General features: G+C 35.8%; 4 protein-coding genes across 4 annotated transcripts; 3 read left to right on the forward strand and 1 right to left on the reverse strand.

Annotated features, from left to right (window-relative positions):
* Positions 1-1,633: 1,633 nt before the first annotated feature.
* Positions 1,634-2,316, reverse strand: LOC147298356 (small ubiquitin-related modifier 2-like). The gene is made up of 2 exons (XM_086250113.1): positions 2,203-2,316; positions 1,634-1,759 (listed from the first exon to the last, which is right to left on the reverse strand). Exons 1-2 carry the CDS (start codon positions 2,314-2,316, stop codon positions 1,634-1,636), a joined length of 240 nt encoding a protein of 79 aa, XP_086106239.1.
* A 5,658-nt stretch (positions 2,317-7,974) lies between these two features.
* Positions 7,975-10,528, forward strand: LOC147298357 (glucan endo-1,3-beta-glucosidase 14-like). The gene is made up of 3 exons (XM_086234322.1): positions 7,975-8,090; positions 8,183-9,484; positions 10,178-10,528. The coding sequence occupies exons 1-3, from the start codon at positions 7,976-7,978 to the stop codon at positions 10,210-10,212; spliced, it is 1,452 nt and encodes a 483-aa protein (XP_086090448.1). The 5' UTR covers position 7,975; the 3' UTR covers positions 10,213-10,528.
* A 7,858-nt stretch (positions 10,529-18,386) lies between these two features.
* LOC147298358 (ethylene-responsive transcription factor 3-like) lies at positions 18,387-20,086 on the forward strand. The gene is made up of 2 exons (XM_086234347.1): positions 18,387-19,590; positions 19,728-20,086. Exon 1 carries the CDS (start codon positions 18,704-18,706, stop codon positions 19,409-19,411), a length of 708 nt encoding a protein of 235 aa, XP_086090473.1. The 5' UTR covers positions 18,387-18,703; the 3' UTR covers positions 19,412-19,590; positions 19,728-20,086.
* Positions 20,087-21,778: 1,692 nt separating this feature from the next.
* Positions 21,779-24,300, forward strand: LOC147298359 (uncharacterized). The gene is made up of 4 exons (XM_086234337.1): positions 21,779-22,198; positions 23,183-23,638; positions 23,763-24,057; positions 24,167-24,300. Exons 1-4 carry the CDS (start codon positions 21,779-21,781, stop codon positions 24,298-24,300), a joined length of 1,305 nt encoding a protein of 434 aa, XP_086090463.1.
* Positions 24,301-24,840: the final 540 nt, after the last annotated feature.

A 24,840-nucleotide genomic window follows, 5' to 3' on the forward strand; every position in this document is an offset into this window, starting at 1 on the left:
TACTTGTAGTTTGCTCAAAATTTCACTTCAGTATTTATAATTTATTCGAAATTCTTTTTTAGTATCTATAATTTGTTCGAAGTTCTGATTATAGTGGTGAAATTGACTAAGTTATAAATGTGTATTGAAATTGTAACATTTTACAAATTATAAGATCAAAATCAACAAAATTGAAACTACAAAGGGAGGTTGAGATTGAGATTGAGATTGAGAGAGGAGAAGTGGAGGAAATATGCAATGAGTATGTTCAAGAAATTTACAAATAATTCATATAGCTCGTGAAATTGCAATATAATTTGGTTCAATTTATGGATCCATAAATTTTATGTGTAAAAACTGAATCAAACCACTGTACATAAACTTTGATAGAAGGACTTGTCTATCACGAGAATACAAGAGCTGGCATCCCTTCCTCTCATTTATGTGTGTGTGTGTGTGTCTCTCTCTCTCTCTCTCTCTTATTTTTGTCTCGGTCTCTCTTGAAGAGATGCCACGTCACCAGACACATGCAAGTTTTATTCAAGGCATAAATTCAATTTAGACACATAACTATATATGCTATTTCAACGGAATCCACGAACTTTCAAATATTTCAAATATACACCTGATTTATTATGTAAATTGAAAAATAAAATTTCGTCCATCAATTTATTGAGAGATCAGTTAAATGTCAGTTTGCCTTTTGCTAACGGTGATTAATTGGCGATGTGGCACCAACTCAGCATACATTTCCCGCCAAATGAGCAACACATGTCCACTTGACACGGGCCCACACACCCATCACCTCTTTCCTGCTCATCGAATGCTCTCATGATCATTTAGTTTCCAAAAAACATCACATTTCCCCCAAATTCGAATATAAATCTCACTTGTGTTCAACGAGCGAGAAAGAGATGATGACTTTGTGGACCCATGTCAGGGGTTAGGTGGACCTGTGTCGCTCATTTGGTGGGAAATGAGCGACACGGGTCCACCTAACTCCTGGCACGGGCCCACAAACTCTCACTCTCTCTATTATTATTAAATTGTGGGTCCATATCGCTCATTTGGCGGGAAATGTTTGCTGAGATAGCGTCACGTCGTCAAATAATCCTAGTCAGCAAAAGTCAAGCTGTCATTTAACTGATCTCTCAACGAATCAATGGACAAAAATTCATTTTTCAATTTAGATAATAGATCGGGTGTATATTTGAAATATTTTAAAGCTCATGAACCCCGTTAAAATAGCTTATATAATTATGTGTCTAAATTAAATTTATGCCTTTATTCAAACTTCTATTGGTTTAATCGATTAAATGTCTACATCTAGTTTTTCATTAGCCATCTTCGACCAATTATGGCCTACCTCCCTATTCCCTGACTGGTATGATTTGGATCGCTTTAATGGATTAAATGTCTATATATCCCTAATTTATCATCACGTACTATCCTCAACCAATTATAGCCTGCCCCCTACTTAAATTTGGCGTTGGTTGAAGCCTTTATTAATTGTCCAGTCGAATAATTTTTATTATCACTATTCTATTATATCTAACAATGCTTTGGCTTTTCTTGTTAGGATTGGCACCAGCTCCGAACCTGAAAACTGAATGGTAAAAACTGCATTCGCGAGAGACACAGAGGGAAGGGGACCTCATCTGGATCGAGTCTGGTCAGGACTAATATGACGACCAGCATACACGAACCTCATCCAATTTAACTCCCATCCGGCCAGTCGATCACAGTAAGCAATCATAAGCTTCCTCAGTTGAGTGCTTCTCTTCATATATCCTCAAGAATACTTCTTTCCCGTTCTACAAAACATAATCAATTAAACTCATTCCACCATTAAAGGGCATACAAAGTGCATTACAACATCAACTGTCAGAATATTAACTTCATTCATGGCCAACTTATGAATCACAAAAATATAACTAAAGAGAGTCAAAATAAAAGGCATATATTATTGCCCTTGCATTTCAAATGTGAGACTAAATCCTCACATATATAGCAGATAACAATCCTCAATAACATAATATCATATACATGGTTAAGACATTCATTATAAATTAAACAATCCCTTTGTCTCTGTAATAATATTATTAAGAAAATAAAATCAGTTTTATAGTATCATGAACAGTTTTCTTTTCTGATAAATATAATGACCGATAGAAAAGGGAACCCTATTTTTGGAATTAATTTTGAGAAGCTAAACCAAAAAACCCTGAGGAGGACCAGGTCCTTGACACTGAGGTTGATGTAAAGAGCGTCCTCCGGGTTTGGGACGCCGGACATGTTTCTCAGAGGTCCGACTGGGACTCTGCGACCTGCCCCCATTTCCAGTCTTCAACGAATTGCTTTCTCTGATTTTCCCTCTTCAACTTTCAAGTTTCAAGAAAGGAAATGGAAGGCGTTATATATGGGCTTTGACAATCCTCAGTGGCGCCAAGCCCCCTACTTCAACTAGGCCCATTTTAACGAGTGGCCCATTTTATATTTTGGAATAGGCGGAGGTTATTCCGACCACCCTCTATTGCTGAGTTGACCACCCTAAGATATTTTGAACCAATTTTTCTTATTTTATCCTTTCTTGTAAAAAATTATGAAACCACTCAGATCCATTCTGCAGCATTCTACTGAAACATACTAAAGAGTTTGGCAGCTTACGGTCAAATATAATGACAATGTTCAGCAGAATACTGCCGAATGTCTTTTTCATTTCCATTCGGTGATTACTTCCGAAAACTCCTCCAATGTTCTGTAGTTAGGTGCCGAATAACCATAAAACATTTATACAAACAAGTGTCGAATGACCCGACGAATAAAATTAATTGGAATAGTTTATTTTAAGGGTAAAATTAAAATTTAAAAATAGGGTGGTCAACTCAACAATTTAAGGTGTTCGGAATAACCCGAGCCTTTGGAATATGTATTCTTCTCTCAACAAAAAGCGTTTTTCTCCAAAGCCGCAAACCAGATTGAAAAACATAATAAAGAAATGAAGACGAATGGAAGAAAAATATGGAGAGATGTTGCAAAGAGAGAAATGAGATTGAGGCATTGACTAGGAGGTTGAGATTGAGAAGGGAGCTAGAAGGGATGAAAGAAGTGGAAAATATCAGACCCATGGTACACCATCATAAAACAATCCATTATCTCTTAACATTGAGGAAAATAAAATCAGTTTAAGGTATTAATTTATGTACAGCTGCTTTTGTTTTTCCTGAAAAATATGACTAATATCCAAGCAGACACTGCATCAAAAAAAAAAAATCATATATTCAACTGATAATCAAAAACCCCCAGCCTCCACATGAATTATAAAAAATAAGCAAAATGGAAAAACCCTATAGGTAAAAATTTAATAATGTTGGAGCAAAAATATCAACGGATTGGTTTCTTTTCTCTTCGACTTTGAAGGAAGGAAATGGATGCCATTGACAATGACTCTAGTTAACTATGGCTTTGACACTCCCAGTTGTGCTAGGCCCATTTAATATTTGGGCCTACTAGTCATTTAAGGAAGCCAAAGTTATGTTTGCACAATAATGGGCCTACTTGAGCAAAGGCTAATTGGTAACTTCAAAGAAAATGTTTGTATTTTACTATTTTGTAAGAATTATCACTCTTCTTCTTATTGGATCATTCGAACAATGCTTAGCTCCTTAATTGTAAGGAGTTATTTTTCCTTACAAGTCAATTACAAATTGACATGAATTGATGAATAAATTTTAATCAAATCATAAGAAGAAACAATATTTACATTTAAAAAATAAAGATATTTTGTAGCTTGTTTCGTCAATATCGTCAAAAATGTTAAATTCAACTCAACCACGATATATTTATTGCAAATTACGTAGAGAAATTCAACGAGAACTTATGATTTTAATTATATGGAGGTTATATTAGTGTCCAATATCATTACTGTTCTCTAATTATCATTTTATTAGATCTATGGTTCTGACTTGTGAGTGATTCTAAATTTGAAATCTCTCGTTAATGTGTTAATCATAAGATATATATTTTTCAATTTCCACCCAAAAAACCTATTGTGTTTGGTGTGGCATAAATCGACTGTTATTGGTCTCTTGCTGGTTTCGTTTCCATTGAAAATCTATGACAAAAACAAGGCCTAGGCCTTGTACATGCGTCATGATGCATTACACAATTAAGAAAGCAATATGCATGCTACAACTGCTACGAGTTTCATTGGGTTTGAAAGCATTAACCTGTCCATATCTGATATCCCAATATCCCATAAGTCCATAACATGCAAAATATCAATCATCATCTCTAATAAATTCTTAGTGGGGAAAGCAAGAAAGTCCCAACTCCCAAGAAAATCTCCAACATACAAAATTTATTTAATTATACATTCATGTGGGCAGCTTATCAATATATGCAGCCGAGTTACAAAATTCAAAATTGGCAATGTAGAATGCAATTCCAAGCACATGCTATACATATGTGCCACCTATCTCTTCTTACGTTTAATTTTGGTGAGCAGAAGTTGTATTCTGCCGCCAAGCCTCACAAAACCGTACATGTTGAAAGAAATTATATATATATGTGCCATTTGTACGGTTGTATCAACCGAATGAATGAATAATATTATTGATGTCAGATATTTTTATGATTTTATCAGAAACCGATGTATTATAATATGATTTTTATGGCCAAGGTCCTAACTCCTAAGGATTTAATTGTTATATATATAAAGGACGGCTTAGAAAACAAGTCAAAGTGAACTACTTACGTATGCGATATGTCTTCCACAATAAGTCTTTGGGCATGACTCAATTCACATTTCTTCACAACTAACCTATTTACAAAGTACAGCCAATGATAAACTTTACTTTAAATGTTTTTTTTTTTTTTTTCTTAAAACAAAATGTTATTTTGCTTTTACATTCTTGTATTCATCTTAAAGTGGGTGAATTGTTGTTTGCGTTTTGGGAGAATTAGAGACTTCAAAGTAATTAGATTATAGACCTAACTTATTTTTTGGGTAAATTGCCATGCATGTCCGGCCCTGTAGCTAGCCAAGAGCCCCAAGATATTATCCTTTAAGAATGTGAAAAATATAAGGTAATATACAATGACTTTGTGACCAAGAACACACAGAGAGTAGTCAGCAAGCAGCTTTTTTGTGTGTGTTATTTCTTATTTTCAAACGTAGATAGTCGTTGTAATTGTGACATTATTGATTCTCTGTCTCAACCCTATCCATATATGGTAGGGTCTCTACTCAACAAAAGAACAAATGCTTGTAGGCTCCTTTTGGTTTCAGATGAGAATTGAAGGATATGCGACTTCATTTGGAAATGCACAATTTAAACGATTTCACGCAGAGGGTATGCTAATGTTTATCATGATCATTAAGTAATATAATATATTTATTAAACAAAAGTAATATGATATGAAAATCAAGAAATAATTAAGAAGCCTTAGCCCTCAGCCACTTGTTGCATTCTTAACTTTGACTAAATCACACAATCAACACCATAATATGTATGATATATTTTTTGTTTTGTTTGAGAAAAATCTAAGAGGTTAATTAAAGAATACAAAGTATGGAACAAAAATGGGGAAAAAGAGGGTTCTTATTATATACACTCATTAATGTGTGAACGTCTCCTATATTTAAAAAGAATAATGTTATACTTATCATATTTTTATACCACATTTTTATACCATCTCACGTGTCATTACTTTATTGGACAGAGTTTTTTTTTTTTCCTTTTTTCCTTTTTTATTTTATTTTTTAGTATCTAATGTATGAATGTCATGTAAGTTGCAACATAAAATGGTATGAAATTGTGGTATAAAAATGTGGTATATCTAGCACTACTGATTTAAAAATGCCAAGAACTGAAGGGAAAAACATACATGAACTACTTATGAACATTTTCCAACATTTGTTTCGAATTTGGTTTAATTTTCCAACAGTGCTTTGGCGGTCCATGCAGAATGCAAAGACAGCCAATTTACAAACGTAGTACAAGTTAATACATGGGCATTAGCATTGTGAACATTGTTAAAATACATGTACTTTGAGTATGACTCAGGAAAATGCAAGAACTGTTGCCAGCAATTACCAAATTAAATGCTGATTTTGACAAGAACGTCAAGAAATTAATAAGTCTCTTTACATCTTTTTAATTGAAAAATAATGCAGGACGTATATGGCGCTGAAAAGTAATTAATGAATTATAAGTACTTATAATTACTTGATTGGTGACTTGAAATATCTTAATTTTATATCGTTGATGAAAACTGATTGATATAAAGTTATAAACAAAGAATCTAATCACTTAATTGGTGACTTGAAATATCTTTATTTTATATCATCATGATATTGCATGCGGCATACTTATTCCCGAATCATTTGCTAATTAATTATTATCACTGTTCAATGGGCTAAATTCAAAACCCAATTGGGAGTTTGCAAACTAGCATAAAGTCTCTTTTTTCATTGGGAGTTTTCATAAAATGACAAATTGCATGTAAGAGCATTTCCAACAAAATTGCCTATATTCTAGTTAAATTTGTGCAAAAAAAAGTTGTAAATTTATTTTAGCTAAACTATTTTTAAAATCTTACTCCAACAGTTCTCTATTTTAGCTAACATTGATATTTTATTATTTCTTTTAAATTTAATATCATGAGTGATGAATGATAAATATGTATGGTAGTATTCAATTAAGAATTTTAAAATAATATCAGAGTTAGTTTTGTCAAAAAAAAAAAGTTTTTCCAATAAGGAGGAAAAAACTCAAGCTGAAGAAAGGGTTTTATTTTCCCCCCAATAAGGGCATCATATTCCTTTGGTCCAAGAATTGATTTTCTTTTCATATACTTACCGAACGTGAGAATATAATTAATTTCTCATTTTCAAACCTTAACTTGAACTAAACGGACCTTTATAACTATTGAAGATGCTCTAATGAACATTTATAATTTGACTAATATTTTTAAAAGTTAACAATTTAGTCGCTTGATTATTTTTTGGACTAAATAAATATTTAAATAAATATATACATAAAAGCACTCTAAAACTCTTAGAAAAAAAAAACTCTAAAACTAATTCGTTAGCAAGTTAATACAAAATTAAACGTTCTTTTGGATCACTGCAAAATATAATTTCATAATTCAAACCAATGCGACACTCTAAAGGTTAAAGTTGCAAAAATCAACAAAATTAAAGATTTTTTAATCATAGTTAGATGATTAAATAAATAAACTATAATGTTAGATAAATATTAAAATAATTATAATAATAATCGAGTTTTGATTTAGTGGAAGAGTCTGTCTCTAAATTCTCGTATACAATCTGACCATATTCTCCACTTTCTCAACTTGTAAAGTAATTCAATAATTTCACAGCCCTTGGGAGTTGGGACTAGCAGCAATACCTTTCATGAATTAAGTGGATTTGGTAATTTACCCAACTTTAAGTCCTTTGACAACAAAAACAGGCATAGCAGACAAACCCAACGTTCACATTTTGGGCCAAAATTTACATGAACACAGATTTTCACCTAAAACATCATAATTGTACTTTGCAAGGGACAAAGAACAAACTCATGAACCATGCAGCACCGGATCGTACATATGTTGACAGTGACAAAGTCGGCAACCAAACCACAACCCATCATTAGAACTCCACCCGTCCGATCCAATGAAACGCCACGTGTACCGTCCAAAACAAAGAGAAGCACCGATTGGATGAGGTAGGAGAACCACAGTAGAATAAAACGGTCGTGTAGATATGGGCCTTCCGGCCGTTGCGCGACGTGGGAAAAAAGAAGGCGTGCGGAAATAACAAATTATGCCCAATTTCGCTATTGCTACCCAGTGGGCCCCGACAACTCCACCCCTCCCTCTCTTTTTACCCACTAACCCCCCTCCCTCGCTCCTCGATCCCCATCACACTCTCATTCTCTCTATAAAATCAAACGCATACGACCCATTCATCAAAACCTGTATCTCTCATATGCTCTGCCTCTCTGTTCAGAAACAGAGCAATACTCACTCCAACATGGCCACCTTCATATGCCCACTCTTTCTCTCTCTACTCTCACTCATCTCCGTTTTAGCTTCTGCAGCTGGTACATACATAAGCCCACATTTTGTATTAATTCGTAATTATTCATATTAATGTACGTTTATTTACTTATGTGTCTCTGTTTTTTATTTGCAGAAAACACAACGGGTACTATCGGCATCAACTATGGCCGAATAGCCAACAATCTACCACAACCTGCCCAAGTGGTGTCCCTCCTCAAATCCCAAGGCATCACCAAAGTCAAGCTGTACGACACCGACTCCGCCGTCCTCACCGCCCTCGCCAACTCCGGCATAAACGTCGTCGTCGCAATGCCCAACGAGCTCCTCTCCTCCGCCGCAAACGACCCCTCGTTCGCCGACAAATGGGTCCAAGCCAACATCTCCCAGTACTACCCCAAAACCCAAATCGAAGCCATTGCCGTCGGGAACGAGGTCTTCGTCGACCCCAACAACACCACCCAATTCCTCGTACCCGCCATTAAAAACATCCACTCTTCGCTCGTCAAGTACAACCTCAACTCCTCAATCAAACTGTCTTCCCCTATTGCCCTCGGCGCGCTACAGAATTCGTACCCACCTTCATCCGGATCCTTCCTACCCGACTTGATCGAACCCGCCGTCAAGCCCTTGTTGGATTTTCTGCGCGAAACTGGGTCGTACATGATGGTGAATGCGTACCCGTTTTTTGCTTACGAGGCAAACTCCGATAAAATCTCGTTGGACTACGCTCTGTTCCGGACCAACTCGGGTAACGTGGATTCGGGTAACGGGTTAACATACAATAACCTGTTGGATGCCCAACTCGACGCCGTTTCAGCAGCCATGTCAGCACTCGGATACGACGACGTAAAGATGGTGGTGACCGAGACAGGCTGGCCATCAAACGGCGACGAAAATGAGGTCGGTGCTGGAAAAGACAATGCGGCGTCGTATAATGGAAATTTGGTGCGTAGAGTTTTAACCGGAAGTGGGACGCCCTTGAAGCCTAAGGACCCACTGAACGTGTTTTTGTTCGCTCTGTTCAATGAGAACCAGAAACCCGGGCCCACATCCGAGAAAAACTACGGGCTGTTTTATCCCGACGAACAGAAAGTGTACGACTTACCGCTTACGTTGGCTGAGCTGAGCGACCCCAAGTCAACGCCGACGGTCAACGAAAGCAAGACTCAGGTCCCTACGCCGTCGCCTTCTGGCAACACGTGGTGCGTGGCGAATGGAAATGCAGGGGAGGAGAAGCTCCAGGCCGCACTGGATTACGCTTGTGGAGAGGGAGGGGCGGATTGCCGTTCGATTGAGGAAGGCTCCACGTGTTTTAATCCTAACACCCTTGAGGCACACGCTTCGTATGCTTTCAATAGCTATTATCAAAAGAAGGCACGTGGGACTGGCACGTGCAATTTTGGTGGTGCAGCCTACGTCGTTACTCAACCTCCTAGTACGTTCTCTCATCCTCTATTATCTTTCTTTAAATTCTTTGATTTAATTTTAAGTATCATGATTAATTGTTATGATTAAGATGAATCCTTTCCTTCTCCAAAGGTTGTTATATAGTTTTTGTAAATTCTTGAATTCTTGAACTGAATTTTTTGTTAAGTGCCCCCACATATAAACAATGACATACACTAAGTTTTTTCTATTTTAATGTAATTTGGTGGTTTTATTTATTTTCTCTTAAATTATTATAGGTTTCGTGGTTCTTTGTACAAACTATTAGGTTGCTGTGGTTATCATTTGCGATATCTAAAAAAGTAGAACTTAAATTAATTAATAAGGGACTTACTTTTTCTTATTAAGGTTTTTCACTACAAACAAAGAGTAACTCCATGTATGTAATGTGAATCAAATTGATGATTAGCAGTCACAATTGACATTGCCAAGTTTTTGTGTGCTGAACTTTGGCTGTAATATGCATGATTATCCAAAATTATTATTAATATGGCCTACATGAGTCATAGCGTTTCAACATTCTACGCTTTAATTTATTTTACCCTATTATAATGGTTGGGACTTTTGAGCGGGGTTTTGTACTAAATAAAATTATGGCCTCGAGCATTTACTAATATTTTTTAAATTTTTTTGCCATTACTGTTTGTCTATTTTAAACTAAACAATGGTGTTTTTGTTGCAGGGTATGGTACATGCGAGTTTCCAACAGGTTATTGAAGGTAGAAAGATGGGGTTGTTTGGTGAATTATTATGCAGATAGTCTGAGATTGGTTGGGGTTAGTTTAATTCTTTTGTGGTAGCTTTAGAGTTTAGGGATATGGGAGGTAATTTATTGCATTTATTATATGCATATAATAGTATTACGATTAGATGTGGTGGATACACTTATCAGAGTTGCGTTGCTTGACTCATTTGTTTGTAATTACCTCCCTATTGCTATTCCTGCAGATTTCTTATTGTATACGTCTGCATCTCCCTTGCCTTTTTTTTTTTAATCTATTTTTTATGATTATGTTGTTAAATATTATATGGAAGAGATAGACATTGCTTCCCAATTGCTTCTTCTTGTCATTATTATTACGATATTTATGTTATTTAACATTGGTTGTTGGTTATGGTATCATCACTTGGCTACAAAGCTTTCTCCCATCATCACAAATTATGGTGGTGTTTGATTTTGTATTAACAAAGTTGGAGTTTAATTTATGACATACAATTATATTTGATGGTAGAACATATATATTATAAGAATTCATCGAGATCAAATGATTACAAAATATGATTAAACACAATACAGTGGGTTCATGGTAAAATTTCCAACTGGCTAGTTTGTAGTTAACTGATGACAGTTTTGGGAAATTACTTGAAGAGTTGCTCTTGTACTGAAGCCTTTGATAGCGTATATGATGGGTTGATTATGATTCTTAGAGGGGTGTTCCCAACTCAAATTTTAAAAGAGTTTAATGAATTTTAAAATTTATAGAATCCATCAAAATCCAGAAGAATTAGATGAAATTTTCATGAAATTTTTTATGTGTAAAAAATGCATTCAAATTCATCTAAATTTTTTGGCAAATTATTTTAGGATTGTCCACGAGTACTAATAAAAGATGTTTGGGCCGACAAACATATTGGGTTGGCCAGGTGTTGTTGTGTTTTGACCAAAAGTGGAGTGCAAGCCCAAAAGGCATACGAAGTGTATTCGATCAAAAAAATAGAAACTCAATCAATCTAGAGGCCCAACTTGATCAACCCATATAAAGGTTAAACTTAAGTGGGGGTTAGTATGGCTTAGGGTCGTTCTAGCTGAACCAATTCAGCCTAGGTTAGATAGAGTTAGTAGATCAGGGCCTGAGGTAGCAAACCTTATAAACCTTGGTCCAAATTATTCACTTCACGATCCTAATAAATTGAGCAATCCCAACTATGATTTGAACAAATCTTATGGGCAGCAAACACATATGTACCTCATTCGTATACACATGAATGGCATATCAGCAAATGAAAGCAAACGCTAAGAAATCCAAAATTCTAAGCGTAAATTATAAGCAAGCAAACCCTTTTAAGCAAATTGATTCAAGTAGTTGTTGGACCATTATTTGAGAGCTGAGGTGAGAGTGACCAACTGACCAATATGATAATAGAGCATGGCTGTGCATTTTTACAGTGTCTTTTTCAAATGATTTAAAAAGATAAAAAGAAAGCAAAACGACGCACAAATTAACACATTGTTGCGTGGACTCTTCTCTTACAAGTTACAAGTTCAACTTCAATTGTACCTCTTCGATATATATATATATATTTTTTATTTTGGGTTTGGCAGAAGCAAGAAGCAACAAAAGCAAAGGCATGCGTACGAATACGCGTGTGAGTGGGTGTGTTGTTGTTGTTGAGTTTCTCGGAGTTAGCGAGCGCATTCCTCAAGCAAAGGGACTGTGGCTTATGAATTATGATGCCCACCGTCACATTTAAGAAACTTCACCCGCACCAACTTCTAACTTGTTTCTCAGTGTACTTGTAATAAGCGTTTTTCACTAGGTAACGTTTTAGTGGGGTTGTTTTTGTAAATTTGCTCCCTTTTTTATTAGATTACAAGTGCTTCTATTAAATGCACAAGTACATGCATATCAAGGTCTTGTTCAAGAAACCCTATAAAGTACTTATCTAACTGCAAAAATATTTTTAATTATTTTTGTAAAACACTATCAAAAACACTTTTGACTATAAAAGTGTTCCTATGCTTCCTAAAGACACTGCCACAAGGACTCAAGGTTCTTGAATATTGGGACTTTTCCTCACTCATTTGTTCCGAGCTTGGACTCTCTTTTGTTCCTTCATATAAATGATAAAATATGATATATGAATACGAGATATTTTAATTTAATTATCAATTTTATCAAGAATTGAATTCATATTTCATTACTACAGTGAGAAATTGTATAATACAGTCACACAATGTCATGCAATGCAAGTATGCAACTACATTTTCATCTTTAAATATTGACTAGTTTTTTTTTTTTTTACTAAGATTTAAGTTCTCTATTATTACATCTATTTGCATGGCATTAAGTGTAGAGAACTTATATAGTGTGAACAGTTAATGTCATGCAAAATAGATTTAGGGATAAAGGATCTATATCTTAGTAGGAGAATGATGAACCCGTCAATATTTGTGGAAAATAATGTTATTGCAGGAAATAATTTTATTGCATAACATAAGGTGACTTTATTATAGAAATATGAATTCAATTCTTGATAAAATTATCTATCATGGATACACTCATGAATCTATCTCTCTCATCATGAGAGAAATAAAAACAATGGGATACACTCATACACCCTCCTCTAATTTTCTGAATTGTAATATGAATTAATGATAAATATCCAACATTTATGCCTTAAATCAGGTGCACTAAAATCACGACACAAGTGATGTGATGTTGGCCCAAAAAAACCGAACCACTGAAATCCGATCCAAACCAGATGACCATTTTCATAATTTGGCCCAAAAGCATCTTGACAACTCTTGCAGTTGCGAGGTGACGTGGCGTGGCATTACTGGTCAACTCAGCAGCTTATCTGACCACACCCGAATACCGGATACGAGCCAAACTCATAAATATGGGCCCACGTGGCACCCATTCAATGTGTTCCCGCTCATTCCACCTAGGGATGGCAACGGGGCGGGTTCCGGGCGGGTTTGCCAATACCATACCCGCCCCGCCGGGTAATCGGGTCCCCATCGGGGGTATTCAGGGCCCCTATTATTTTCAAAAAAATAATTTTTTTTATTAATAACATATCAAATTAATATAAATATATAATATAATAGATGAAATACATTAAAATTCATCATATTATATTACAATAATACTAAATCATAAAGAGAACACTATTAAATTTTAAAGATATGCAATAAAAATTAAGAAAATAAATTAAAATATAATTATGTAATATAATATTTTTATTAAACGGGTATACGGGGCGGGGCGGGGATGGGGATGGTATTACCATACCCGCTTAATCGGGGCGGGTCCCCACGGGAATTTTCGGGGGCGGGGAATTTTGCCATCCCTAATTCCACCACACCATATAGTAAGTCTTTGTTGCTTTCCATGCCACTAACAAAAATTAAAATATTAATAAACAAATTTAAAATTAAATATAAAAAGAGTCAGTCAGAAAAAATATAAAAAACACGGTCGCATGCCACAGAAACCAAACCGGTCAAACCACTTTCAATCATATGCCGTGAAGACACGTGTCGGTCACTATTGATCGTCGCCGTCAAAAAACAATCGCAATTCAAACTGGTTTGTTAGAGTCACGAGACGGCCTATTTATTCTGAAACCTGTCCTCTGTCACAAACCGATAGCCCGTAAAGCCTGAGCCGGTGACCGGCTGGTGCCGGTAAAATGGATGAATTTTTTTTCTTTTGTTTCCGTGGGTGACGTGTCAAGAAGGTTTGCCGGGGCCCACCTCACGTCTTGGGTGGGTCCTCCGTTTGGGTCTGATCTGGCCACTGGTTGGCGGGTCAGGTATGATTGGACCCGTAACCAACATGATCACTGGTGAAGGGCTGAAAAATATTTTGAATTGCTTTCAAGGGTATGGATTGTCCGATTCATGACATTTGCATCCTTCCATAAATTTCTACTTGTAAATTTCCTTTTTATGAGAGTAAGAGAGCTAAAATTCGAACCAAAATTAATAATTTTTGATACGTGATTATATAATTTTATATTTTACTCATATATTTGGTAGATTTTATTGTATTTTTTTTTTAAGTTATATGTACATATAAAGAATAACTTATTTATGTTTACTTTTTAGTCACAGATGAATTGATAATTGAATCAAATCGATTCATGAAGTTGTTGGTCGATCAATCAATGTAAGTAGTAGCAATTTGTTATTGTTGTTTAATAATAACCTTCTTAGCTAATTCATTTAGCTATTAGGAATGAATATATAACAAGATTATGTATTTTGAACAAGATAGGTTAGGACTAGACAATATTGTGAGAGTCATACTCATCATCATGATTTATATCTAGTTTGGGTAAACTAACTTTAAGTACTTTGAACCCTAGTCAAGAATCAAAGTCTAGTTCAAAATTTTTGTTAGGTGTACCAAATATGAGTTAGGATTGTTTTTCATTTTAATTAAATTTATCATGTCCAATCTAAGTTTCTAAACTATACTTCGAACAAACAATTTGCATATATGATTTATATTCAGAGGGCATAAATGATGTCCTTTCAAATTTGTTCTTCTTCTAAGATGGTTGGTTGAACTTACACCCTAATTCAATCAAGCATTATAATCACGTTTGATGCAACATTACCCTACCTTTCAACTCGACGTTTGATCAAGCATTTCATCAGCATCAAAACCGCTGTAAAGTGCAAAGCTAGCTAGCTAGCTAAGCTTATACTATTCACTTATTTACTTTGATTTGCACCAAAAACAAGTGTGCGTTTTGAGCTAATGAGCTATGATGGAGGTTGTTGAACTTTGAAGTTGAACCTTTCTAATTCTGCCAAGAAAATATCATCAAAACGGAAAATGTGCAACTTTTTCTGGTGAGCTTTGAGTGTGATCCTCTACTTTATTGTTTTCTATGCGTTTAAGTGGACTATAACACCATTATTATATCACTTAATATTGATTATGGAAGTTGATTATGCCGAATAATTCAAAGTATCTTGCTCAACTCAACTTATTACGTGTGGTGTCGAGTTCTCATACTTTTTCTCCAAGGAAGATGTGTTAGTGATGGAGACACATTTTTATTTAATCTCTTTTAGGGCTGTTCACGGAATTGATTTTTTAAGAAATTAATTCATATGTATTTTTTAGGGAGAATGAAATGTAAGATTCTTATTTGTGTGTTTAGTAATGCTGAGAAAGTAAATTAAAAATTACCATTTTATTTTCATTCTCATGTTTTGTTTGTGCAAGAATAGAAAATAAAAATTGTTTATTTTGTCAATTATACCCTTATCTATTATATATATAATGTGAAGAGTTTGTTTTGAATAAAATTAGTATTATCAAATATTAAAAAGGGTAAAATTGTTTAGAAAAAGTGTAATAAATGTTTTCCCAAGAAAAGAGAAAACAAAACCCAAGCTAAAAGGAGGGATTCTCATGAGTCAGAAATCATTTCCCATGCATGCACTTATCAAACATAAAAATGAAATTATTTTCTCATTTTTTACCTTCCAAAACTTGAACAAACGAGCCCTTAAGGTGTAAAATTATCATTTAAAACTTAAATTTTAATATATTAGTGTGTTAATTAAAATGTTACCTTATCATATTGAAAATTGCCACACCTATTTATAGATTTAAAGTAAGCATATTGTGGGAAAGCTTTTTAAAGACACAGACATTATATCTCATTCTAGAGTACCTGTCTCTTATTGCCAAACCCATAGGTTTTTTCTGAGTTTGCTTCTTTGGACAACAAAGCTTTTGAAAGACAAATTTTGGCATTTCTATAATTAGAAATAGAGCGGTCACTATGATTGCACATGTGCAATGTCTAATCTTTCATATTTTCTTTTTTCTAATCTTTTATATTCAATGCTATTTATCTAATACTCTAAAAATGTATCATATGTACTTTTTTTGGCCCTGCAGCTTATAAATATTTCTTTTTAAAGCTTTGCATAAGATTTACAAGTGATTGTTAACATTTGGATTATTGACAAAGACTAGAACTACACTCGTCGAAGATATATTTTTCGGATAACACCATGTGATATATTAAAATGGTGTTATGCATTCACTAAAATTATAATGACACATATAACATTATTAATTATTAATTTTTAAATTTAAACTATTACTCTTTGTATACGTGCTATAATTTGAATAAATGCGTAATATATGTGTCCAACTCGAGTTTGGTCAACCCGAATTCGCCCGAACCCAACTTGGTATTTGAAGTTGTGGGTGGGTTTGAAAACGTTATTGCTCGCTCGATCTTGAACCCGACCACAACCTAATATTTGTGGGTTGAGTTTGGGTAGAGGTCGCGACCGCCCGAGCTCAAATGCTAACTTGAATTATATAGTATAATACTATAATCTATATATTAATTTATATTTTACTTTATATTTTACTTTATATCTATGGAGTTTTAGCTTCCTTTCCTAATTCTACCTCTTCTTCTAATTCTAGGTATAAATTAAGACCCTTTGTTATGTTATGTAGGGAAGCAAATATAGCTTACACTTGTTTGCTCCAAATTCCCTATGTTATTATCATTTTTTTTTTGTGGGTTAAGCTCAACCCGTGCTTTAATTTTGTGGTTGAGCCCGACCTAGAAATTGGGCAACCCAAACTCAATTTAAACCAACCCGAGTTTAAAGGGTTCACTTATTTGTAACCCGACTAAACCCGAACACGAAAAATTATAAAACATGGGTTGAGCTTGAGTTAATATTCCAACCCTCTCATGTTGCACCCCTAGTGTCACACCACATATGAACAAAAATTGTTGCCCCATGTTGGGTTTATATTGAGTTTTAGGTTTAATCAATATTGGGTAAGATGGTTTTTTTGCATTTTTTTGGCATGATAGGCTTTTTTAGTTAGTTCAACGAGTTAGGAGGCCAAATTCTTAAGTTAGCCCTTATTCCAAAGCTCGTCAAAGGTGATGGGTCTTGACTTGTAGGCGACATATGGTTCTTTGGTGTCTACTACTTTCTTAGTGGCATCTTTTGCAAGTGAGTTTTGTGGCGTATCCAAAAAACGGCGAAAGTAATTTCTTTTTGGTTACAAAGGGAGGCCTAGAGGGGGGGATCGAAACCCAGTGAGGTGGAGGGCAGCACAACTACTTGGCCAACTGGCCTACCCCAAGTCCTCAGGCGAAAGTAATTTCTAATTGAACTTGGGTAGTACACATGTGTCGAACTAGGAATTTTTGGTACATTAATAGTCCCGTATTTTTTAACTCTCATCTTGATTTGACCCATTAATATGAGAGATTTATCCAAATGTTGACCTCATTATATAATTATGCAGACAATTAAATCTGTAATATAACCATTAAGAACTTCCTGATGACTGCTTGTCTCTTATCTTAAGTGATCATTAAATTTGCTACTTTTCATTATTCGTTTCATAGATTGAAGTTTAGTAAACATACATGATTAACATACCTAACAAGGTAATACTTTATACTTAATTGGTCCCACCCTTTTTTTTTTATAAAAAACAAAACATGTTAATGAAATTGAAAAGGCAGTTAAACCTTGTTATAAAAATGAGTTGAAAGCATATAGGATGAGAAATTCTAAAGAAATTGTTTCTAGTGTATTGAGAAGGGAAATGGTGAGATCATGTTAAGCCTACAACAGGTGGGTAGCCGAAATCTTTGAAATGAATTGGAAATTTGGAATCATACCTTTTTTTTTTGGTACCATAAAAATAAAACAAGTGAAGTTATTACACATTATTCCAACCTTCAAATCATTGCTTCTTGACCTACATCATTCATTGGCCCTCAACCCTTCCATTTCCCCTAAACCAAATTGGCAAATTCTGAACACAAAGCACTTACATTAGACTTCACCAAGAAGCGAATAAGAGAAAAAGAAAAAAGAAAATTATTATTCAACATTCCCAGAGGACAATTCAGAATGGGACATTGTGGAAAAGGAAGGGACCACTCTGTCATTTCACACACAAAAATTCATATTTTACAAAAAAAGTAAGAGAAAATGATGAAGGAAGCAGCAGGCAATTGAGTCCGGGTCGGTTTGTGGGGGCAAGAGATGGTAGAGAAATCGAGAAAGCAAGAAACAAAACAAAGAAAAAGGTGTAAAAGCCATTTCATGATTTTCATCTCAGCCAGAGAGCCCAGAAAAAAAAAAATCGAAAAGAAAAAAAAAAATTATAATAATGACCCAGACCAAAAAAAAATAATAATAATAGCAATAATAATAATAATAATTATTTATATTAATATATTTTTGAGTAGAAGAGAAGGTGGTTCTGGTGCCATCCAGTTCTTCTCCACCCATCCCTCAAAAAAACCTCTCCCTATCTCTCTCTCTCTCTCTCTCTCTCTCTCTCTTTCCTCGCCTGAAACCCCATTTCATTTTCATTTCTGATTAACCAAAACTCTCTCTGAGAGTCCCAACTCTTTCTATGACCATCAGTGACTGAGAAAACCCTCAAAATTCTTGGCCATGAGGAGGGGTAGAGGAGGAGGAGCAGCCGCCGCGGCCGCCAGAGCCGCCGCACCGCCGGCTGAACCCAACGGATCTGGAGGACCCACCAAAGAGGTCCGCTATCGGGGCGTCCGAAAGCGGCCGTGGGGCCGATTCGCCGCCGAGATCCGAGACCCGTGGAAGAAGACCCGGGTCTGGCTTGGCACCTTCGATTCTGCCGAAGACGCCGCCCGGGCCTACGATGCCGCCGCCCGCATCCTCCGCGGTCCCAAAGCCAAGACCAACTTCCCGATCCCCTACTCCGCATACTCCCCTCCTTTTCCCTACAGCAACAACCCGGCCGATCCGAACTTGGAGAGCAAGCTATACGGGTCGGGTTACGGGTTTCAAGACCACCCCGTGGTGGATCCGCAGCGACCTGCATCGAGCAGCTTGAGCTCCACCGTCGAGTCCTTCAGTGGGCCCCGCCCGCAGCCTCAGCAGACGATCTCCGCCGCCGCCGATTCGGCTCGGCGGCGGAGACAGCCGAGGACCCCGCCCATGGTTCCCGAGGACTGCCACAGCGACTGCGACTCGTCGTCTTCGGTTGTAGAGGACGACGGAGATTTCGTAGCGTCATCGTCGTTTCGTAAGCCCCTGCCGTTCGATCTTAATCTCCCACCGTCGGATGAGATTGACTTGGGTGGGGACGGTCAGGATCTTCGCTGTACGGCTCTATGCCTCTGATTATTAGGTTGATGATGGTGATGATCGTTTGATGAGGATGAGGATGATGATGATCAATGATTCAATTTTTTTTTTCTCTTTAAATTTTAAAATGATTTGTTCCCGTTTTTACTTTTTTTCTGTTACTATTATTATGCGGAGGCAAAAAAAGAAAACAAAAATGGGTAGATAAGATTATGGTAAGATGATCTTATTTCTGTATGATGGATCGCATGGTGTTTGATGAGAATTACTTTTTTATTTTTCTCATTCTAGAAAGAAAAGACAATATTATGAGTAACTTCTTGTTGTTATGTTGTTGTTGTTTATGTACTAGGGTTTGTGAACTGCATGGGATCTGAGTTTCTTGAGCTTCACCTATAGCTCTTCATAATCTTGTAGAAAAAAGGGGACAAAAAAATGGCTCATCTAATTCAATGGGGGTGGTAACTGGTAAGAAGAAGGAAATACATGATCGGGTCTTGTGTTCTCTTTTTGGGTAATTTACTTATTTCATTTTGGGTAATTAATCTATGATTGGGTTACTAATTTTGTTTTTGTTTGCATGTGTATACTCATTTTTAGTGTTACTTTTATTGCATTGTTATAAAATGTGAAGAATGTGATTTAATTGCATGGGCATCTTTGGGAAATGCAAGAGAAAACATACCCTTTTTAATTTTAATTGTATTTCCGTGTGATTTCCGTGTGATTTTAAGCAATGAAAGAAGAGATTAATGCTCGGTTCAGTAGTTTGTTTGTATTATGATGTGTAAATTTGAAGTTCACTTTCGTTTTAGTGTTGAATGCATCATGTTTATAGTGTTGTGTCTTGGAGTGTGGAACCCAATCAACCCATGTCCTTTTGTAGCTTGTTAGAGTTAACAGAGCATGGATTGAAATTTGGGGTCAAATATTGCATGCAAATATGCAATGCATACTCTCTCAAAATTTGATGCCAATTTAGATTGGAAGAAGGGGGGGGGGGGGGTGGGGGTGTGGCCGATTCGAAATAGCCAAGGGAGCCCTCTATTTCCCTACCCACTAGTCACTAGACTCACTCACCTCTGGGTGAGTCATGGGGTCATGGAGTACCCTACATTTGTTTATTTTTATTTTTTCAAAATTTAAATTTTTTTATTTGGGGTGTGTGGTTGGGCATTGTGATGGTTGAGCTTGACGGTGAGTCCCAAGAAGATGTGCTTGTCCTTGTTTGGATGTAAGATTGCATGTGGATTATTTATGGATAGCATCTTGAAATCTGACTCTTGATATGATTCTTAGCTGGAGCCAGGCTAAAAAAGCCAGAGGGTAACATAGATATCGTGGGCTGTGCAAAGTTGGGTCTCCTTGGGTTCAAATTTGCACTTTTCTGGATCTCTCTTTTTAAGACAAAACTCAAACGTTTAAGTAGATTTAAGCAAAAGATCAACGCAAAAATATCAATGGGGAATCTTATTCATAAAGTTTAGGCTAATTTAAAATGCAATCACATGGAGCAGTATTACTGTTTTTGGTTCTCTTTGGCTGTTGAATAGTTTAGATAGTGTATATTGGTGAATTGTAGGTTTCTGTCAAAGCTCAAACAAACTTGTAGATAAGCTGCCAAGTAGTTGAAGGCCAAGTCATGAGACCATGCATATGCAACCAAATATTGTCTCACATATAGCCACCTCGCCACCTGCTTATTCGATCAAACACATTGTTTTTTCCTCTAAATGTTTGTTTGGGTGCTAATAGTGATTCCATCAATGTGCATTAAACAATTGGAGCCTTGCCTTTGCTGGCTAATTATACAAATTGAATAAAACCAACATTTGTATTTGGATACTTTGGGCTACATTTCACAATCATAACTACATAATCTACAATTCACCAATATACACTATCTAAACTATGCTCTCCTAATATACACATAACTTTATAAAATTAAAAGATTTATAATGGAGAGATTTTCATTCCCGATCTTACTAGAAAAAACTTTCTTGCATATTTTATTATGAGAATAAATCCTACTATTTCTAATTATAGGGTTCTTGCACTTAAACCGGTACCGGAAATAGCTTTTCCACCTTCAAGATGTCTAATTTTTTCACCTTGCAAGATATGATTGACTTGTGAGTTGTGAATTAGTAAATTATAACAGAATTTCATTCCAACTCTTTCTCTTTATAACTTGAAACTTCCAAAACAACTTTACAAACTAACAAATTAAACCAACAAAGAAAACCCATGTTCACCAAACAAAAACCCCAAACAAAGAAAACCCTACATACATAATTTATACACGTTTTGTTACCCTCCTTTCTTAAACTCACACAAAATCAAATTCAACCCGAAGAAAAAGAAAACTCACTCAAAAGTCAAACCCAAAAGTCAAAACCCAACATGGGAGACGTGGAAAGCAGCAGCAGCAGGGAGGCCCTGTTAAACCGATCGAAGAACAAGTTCAAACGCTGCGTTTCGCATGCACAAGACGAGTTACAGAGCTTCAGGTCCTACCTGAAATGGATGTGCGTGGACCAATCTAATGTTTGGAGAGCATGTCTTTCTTGGTTCATTTTCGTTGTGTTTGCGGTTGTTGTCCCTGTCATATCCCATTTTGTGTTTGCCTGTTCAACATGTGATGGCAAGCACAAGAGGCCGTACGACAGCGTTGTGCAATTGTCTTTGAGCAGTGTCGCGAGCTTGTCATTTGTGTGCCTCTCAAGGTTTGTGAGCAAGTTTGGGCTTCGGAGGTTCTTGTTTTTTGACAAGCTTTATGATGAGAGCGAGACCGTCAGGAGGGGATACACAGCACAGCTCAATGTGAGTTTAATTTAATTTCCTCCATCATCTCTCTGCATTTAATTTTGGAAAAATATATAACCAATTTAGTCTTTGTAGTGTAGGTGTTTTCCCATGCAGTTTCAATTTTTTCAACAAGGTACATGTAAACCAAAAAAAAAAAACAACTTTTTGATCTTCAACCTAGCTATAAAGATAACCAGAATAGTAAGTACTCCTGCCAATTAATATGGTAAAACTCTCTAGAAAATTAGCTGGCACATGCTAACAAGTTCATTCAAAAGTAATGAATCATATTCCAATGGCACCAGAAGTTTCCTGAAAATAGAAGATCATCTAATTAAAATGACTTGATCTAGATTTGTCCAAATTTACTGTTAATTTGGAACATCTTAATTGATGTCCTAGTTGTACGTAGAAAAAACACAAAACTTACTATTGAATGGTACTAAAGATTGAGTTCAATGAATTTGCAGAGTATAAGGCATGAATGTGTGGTCATGATTTACATACTCACAATATGCAAAAACATCTGACAAAAGAATATCATTTTTTTAACAAGAAAATTAGGACAAATGTGTATACCACTCCTAAATTATGATTCAATGATTTAAACCGTTTTTTTTTCTTTCTTTTTAGCAACTAAACTGGGTACGTAATCTTACAAATATATCAAAAACCACAGTCATTTGAATATAATCAAATATAGACAAACATAGTATTTTTAATAAAATATGTAATGATTTGATGATAATCAAATGGTTAAAGAATAATTTTTAAAAAGAGATTTAAAAAATAAGAAGTTTGAATTATTGTTCGCGACGTAAACCTCATCAATATATTTCTTTATTTTCTTAAAAAAAAGGATGTTAATAACAAGTGCCACGTTAGAGATATATAAATATATGTGCGCGCCAATATATGTATATATATATATATATTTTTTTTTTATTTTATTAAATACATATACGTTTCATTTATGTGACTCGTATAACTATCTTGCAGAGATCATTGAAGGTTCTTTGCATCTTTGTCATACCATGCTTTGCTGCCGAGGGTGCATACAAGATATGGTGGTACGCATCCGAGGCCACAGAAATCCCTTCCCTGGGAAATGTTTACGTGAGTGCCGCAGTAGCATGCGTAATGGAGCTGTGTTCGTGGCTCTATCGTACCACCGTGATTTTCCTGGTGTGCGTTCTTTTCCGTTTGATCTGCTACCTCCAGATCCTACGGCTCCAGGACTTCGCCACGATGTTCGAAGTGGACTCCGATGTGGGGTCAGTGTTGTCCGAGCACCTTAGGATCAGGAGGCACCTAAAGATCATAAGCCACAGGTGTCGTGGGTTCATATTGTGGTCGTTGATTTTAGTCACAGGGAGCCAATTTGCTTTGTTGCTGATGGTAACCAAGTCCAGCTCCCAACCCAATATTGATGTTTACGGAACTGCAGAACTTGTGGTAAGCTAATTAAACACGGAATTCACTTATATAATTGAGTCTCATATTGATTAATGGTATGATTAGCAAAGTGGTAAACAAATTAATAGGATTGAAATAATTAGTTGATTTGTTTTTGGAACAGGTATGCTGTATCACTTTGGTCACTGGGCTGCTCATCTTACTGCGCAGTGCAACAAAAATCACACATAAGGCGCAAGCAGTGACATGTCTTGCTGCCAAGTGGCACGTTTGCGCCACATTAGACTCGTTTGATGTAGCAACGGCTGAGATCGCCTCTGGTCCAGTGGTCTCTACAAGTACTAGTGGCGGATCAGACGATGACGATGAAGGAGATGAAGAGGATGAATTAGACAACACCAGGTTGATCCCATCATATGCATATAGTACCATCTCTTTCCAAAAAAGACAAGCTCTAGGTAATTAAGTCAACTTAAATATCACATCTCTTAATTTTCTACAATTTCTTTCTAATACGGAATTAACTAGATTTGATGATATCTTTCTACTATTACTTGTTGCATGCAGTGACATATTTCGAGAACAATGGAGCTGGTATCACTGTTTTCGGGTTTACATTGGACAGGACTACACTCCACATGATATTTATGCTTGAGCTATCACTCATTCTTTGGTTGCTAGGGAAGACCGTAGGAATTTGACTAAATAGTCTGCATCAAATTATAAATTGTCTTCTTGGAATCTTGGATCCTTCCTTGTGCTGCTTATGTCCATATTTCTCGACAAATTTTGAAATTGTATTTTGGGAATGTATATTCATCCAATTTTTTTCATTACTTTTCACTGTTTTGAAATGTCCCTTTACTTAGTGATTATCTATTTTGTAACTTTGTTTATAAGTAAAATTATGTTTTGGAGTTAAAATTTAACAGAAAGTCGTCAAAGAAGAAAAATAAAATGACTTAATTAAAAATCTTAAATCACTACCAGTCTTAATTTAAGACAAACGCATAAAATAGACTGGCCCTATTAAGTGTCTTGACAATCAATTAATAAACAGAGTGTAGAGTGGTTTACTACGGTTGATTTGATTGGACGGACCACACTCACTTGGGTTGTGTTTGAGTTTCACTACGAATGACAATAAATGCTATAGCCTACAATATGAGAGAGCATAAGAGCTCTAAATAGATGGAGAGCCCTTTATATAATATGTTGGAGGGCCTTTACTCTTAATACAA

Source organism: Dryas octopetala, chromosome 1, assembly GCF_963921425.1.
Source record: "Dryas octopetala chromosome 1, drDryOcto1.1, whole genome shotgun sequence".
NCBI classification, from domain to species: domain Eukaryota; kingdom Viridiplantae; phylum Streptophyta; class Magnoliopsida; order Rosales; family Rosaceae; genus Dryas; species Dryas octopetala.

Coding starts and splice junctions, on each gene's coding strand:
- LOC147298356 (XM_086250113.1), bottom strand. CDS start 2,316: ATGGGGGCAGGTCGCAGAGTCCCAGTCGGACCTCTGAGAAACATGTCC. Junction 1,760..2,202: donor AGGACCTGGTCCTCCTCAGG/GTTTTTTGGTTT, acceptor GGATATATGAAG/AGAAGCACTCAACTGAGGAA.
- LOC147298359 (XM_086234337.1), top strand. CDS start 21,779: ATGGGAGACGTGGAAAGCAGCAGCAGCAGGGAGGCCCTGTTAAACCGA. Junction 23,639..23,762: donor ACGGAACTGCAGAACTTGTG/GTAAGCTAATTA, acceptor TTTTTGGAACAG/GTATGCTGTATCACTTTGGT. Junction 24,058..24,166: donor CCAAAAAAGACAAGCTCTAG/GTAATTAAGTCA, acceptor TGTTGCATGCAG/TGACATATTTCGAGAACAAT.
- LOC147298357 (XM_086234322.1), top strand. CDS start 7,976: ATGCTCTGCCTCTCTGTTCAGAAACAGAGCAATACTCACTCCAACATG. Junction 8,091..8,182: donor CGTTTTAGCTTCTGCAGCTG/GTACATACATAA, acceptor TTTTATTTGCAG/AAAACACAACGGGTACTATC. Junction 9,485..10,177: donor CGTCGTTACTCAACCTCCTA/GTACGTTCTCTC, acceptor TTTTTGTTGCAG/GGTATGGTACATGCGAGTTT.
- LOC147298358 (XM_086234347.1), top strand. CDS start 18,704: ATGAGGAGGGGTAGAGGAGGAGGAGCAGCCGCCGCGGCCGCCAGAGCC.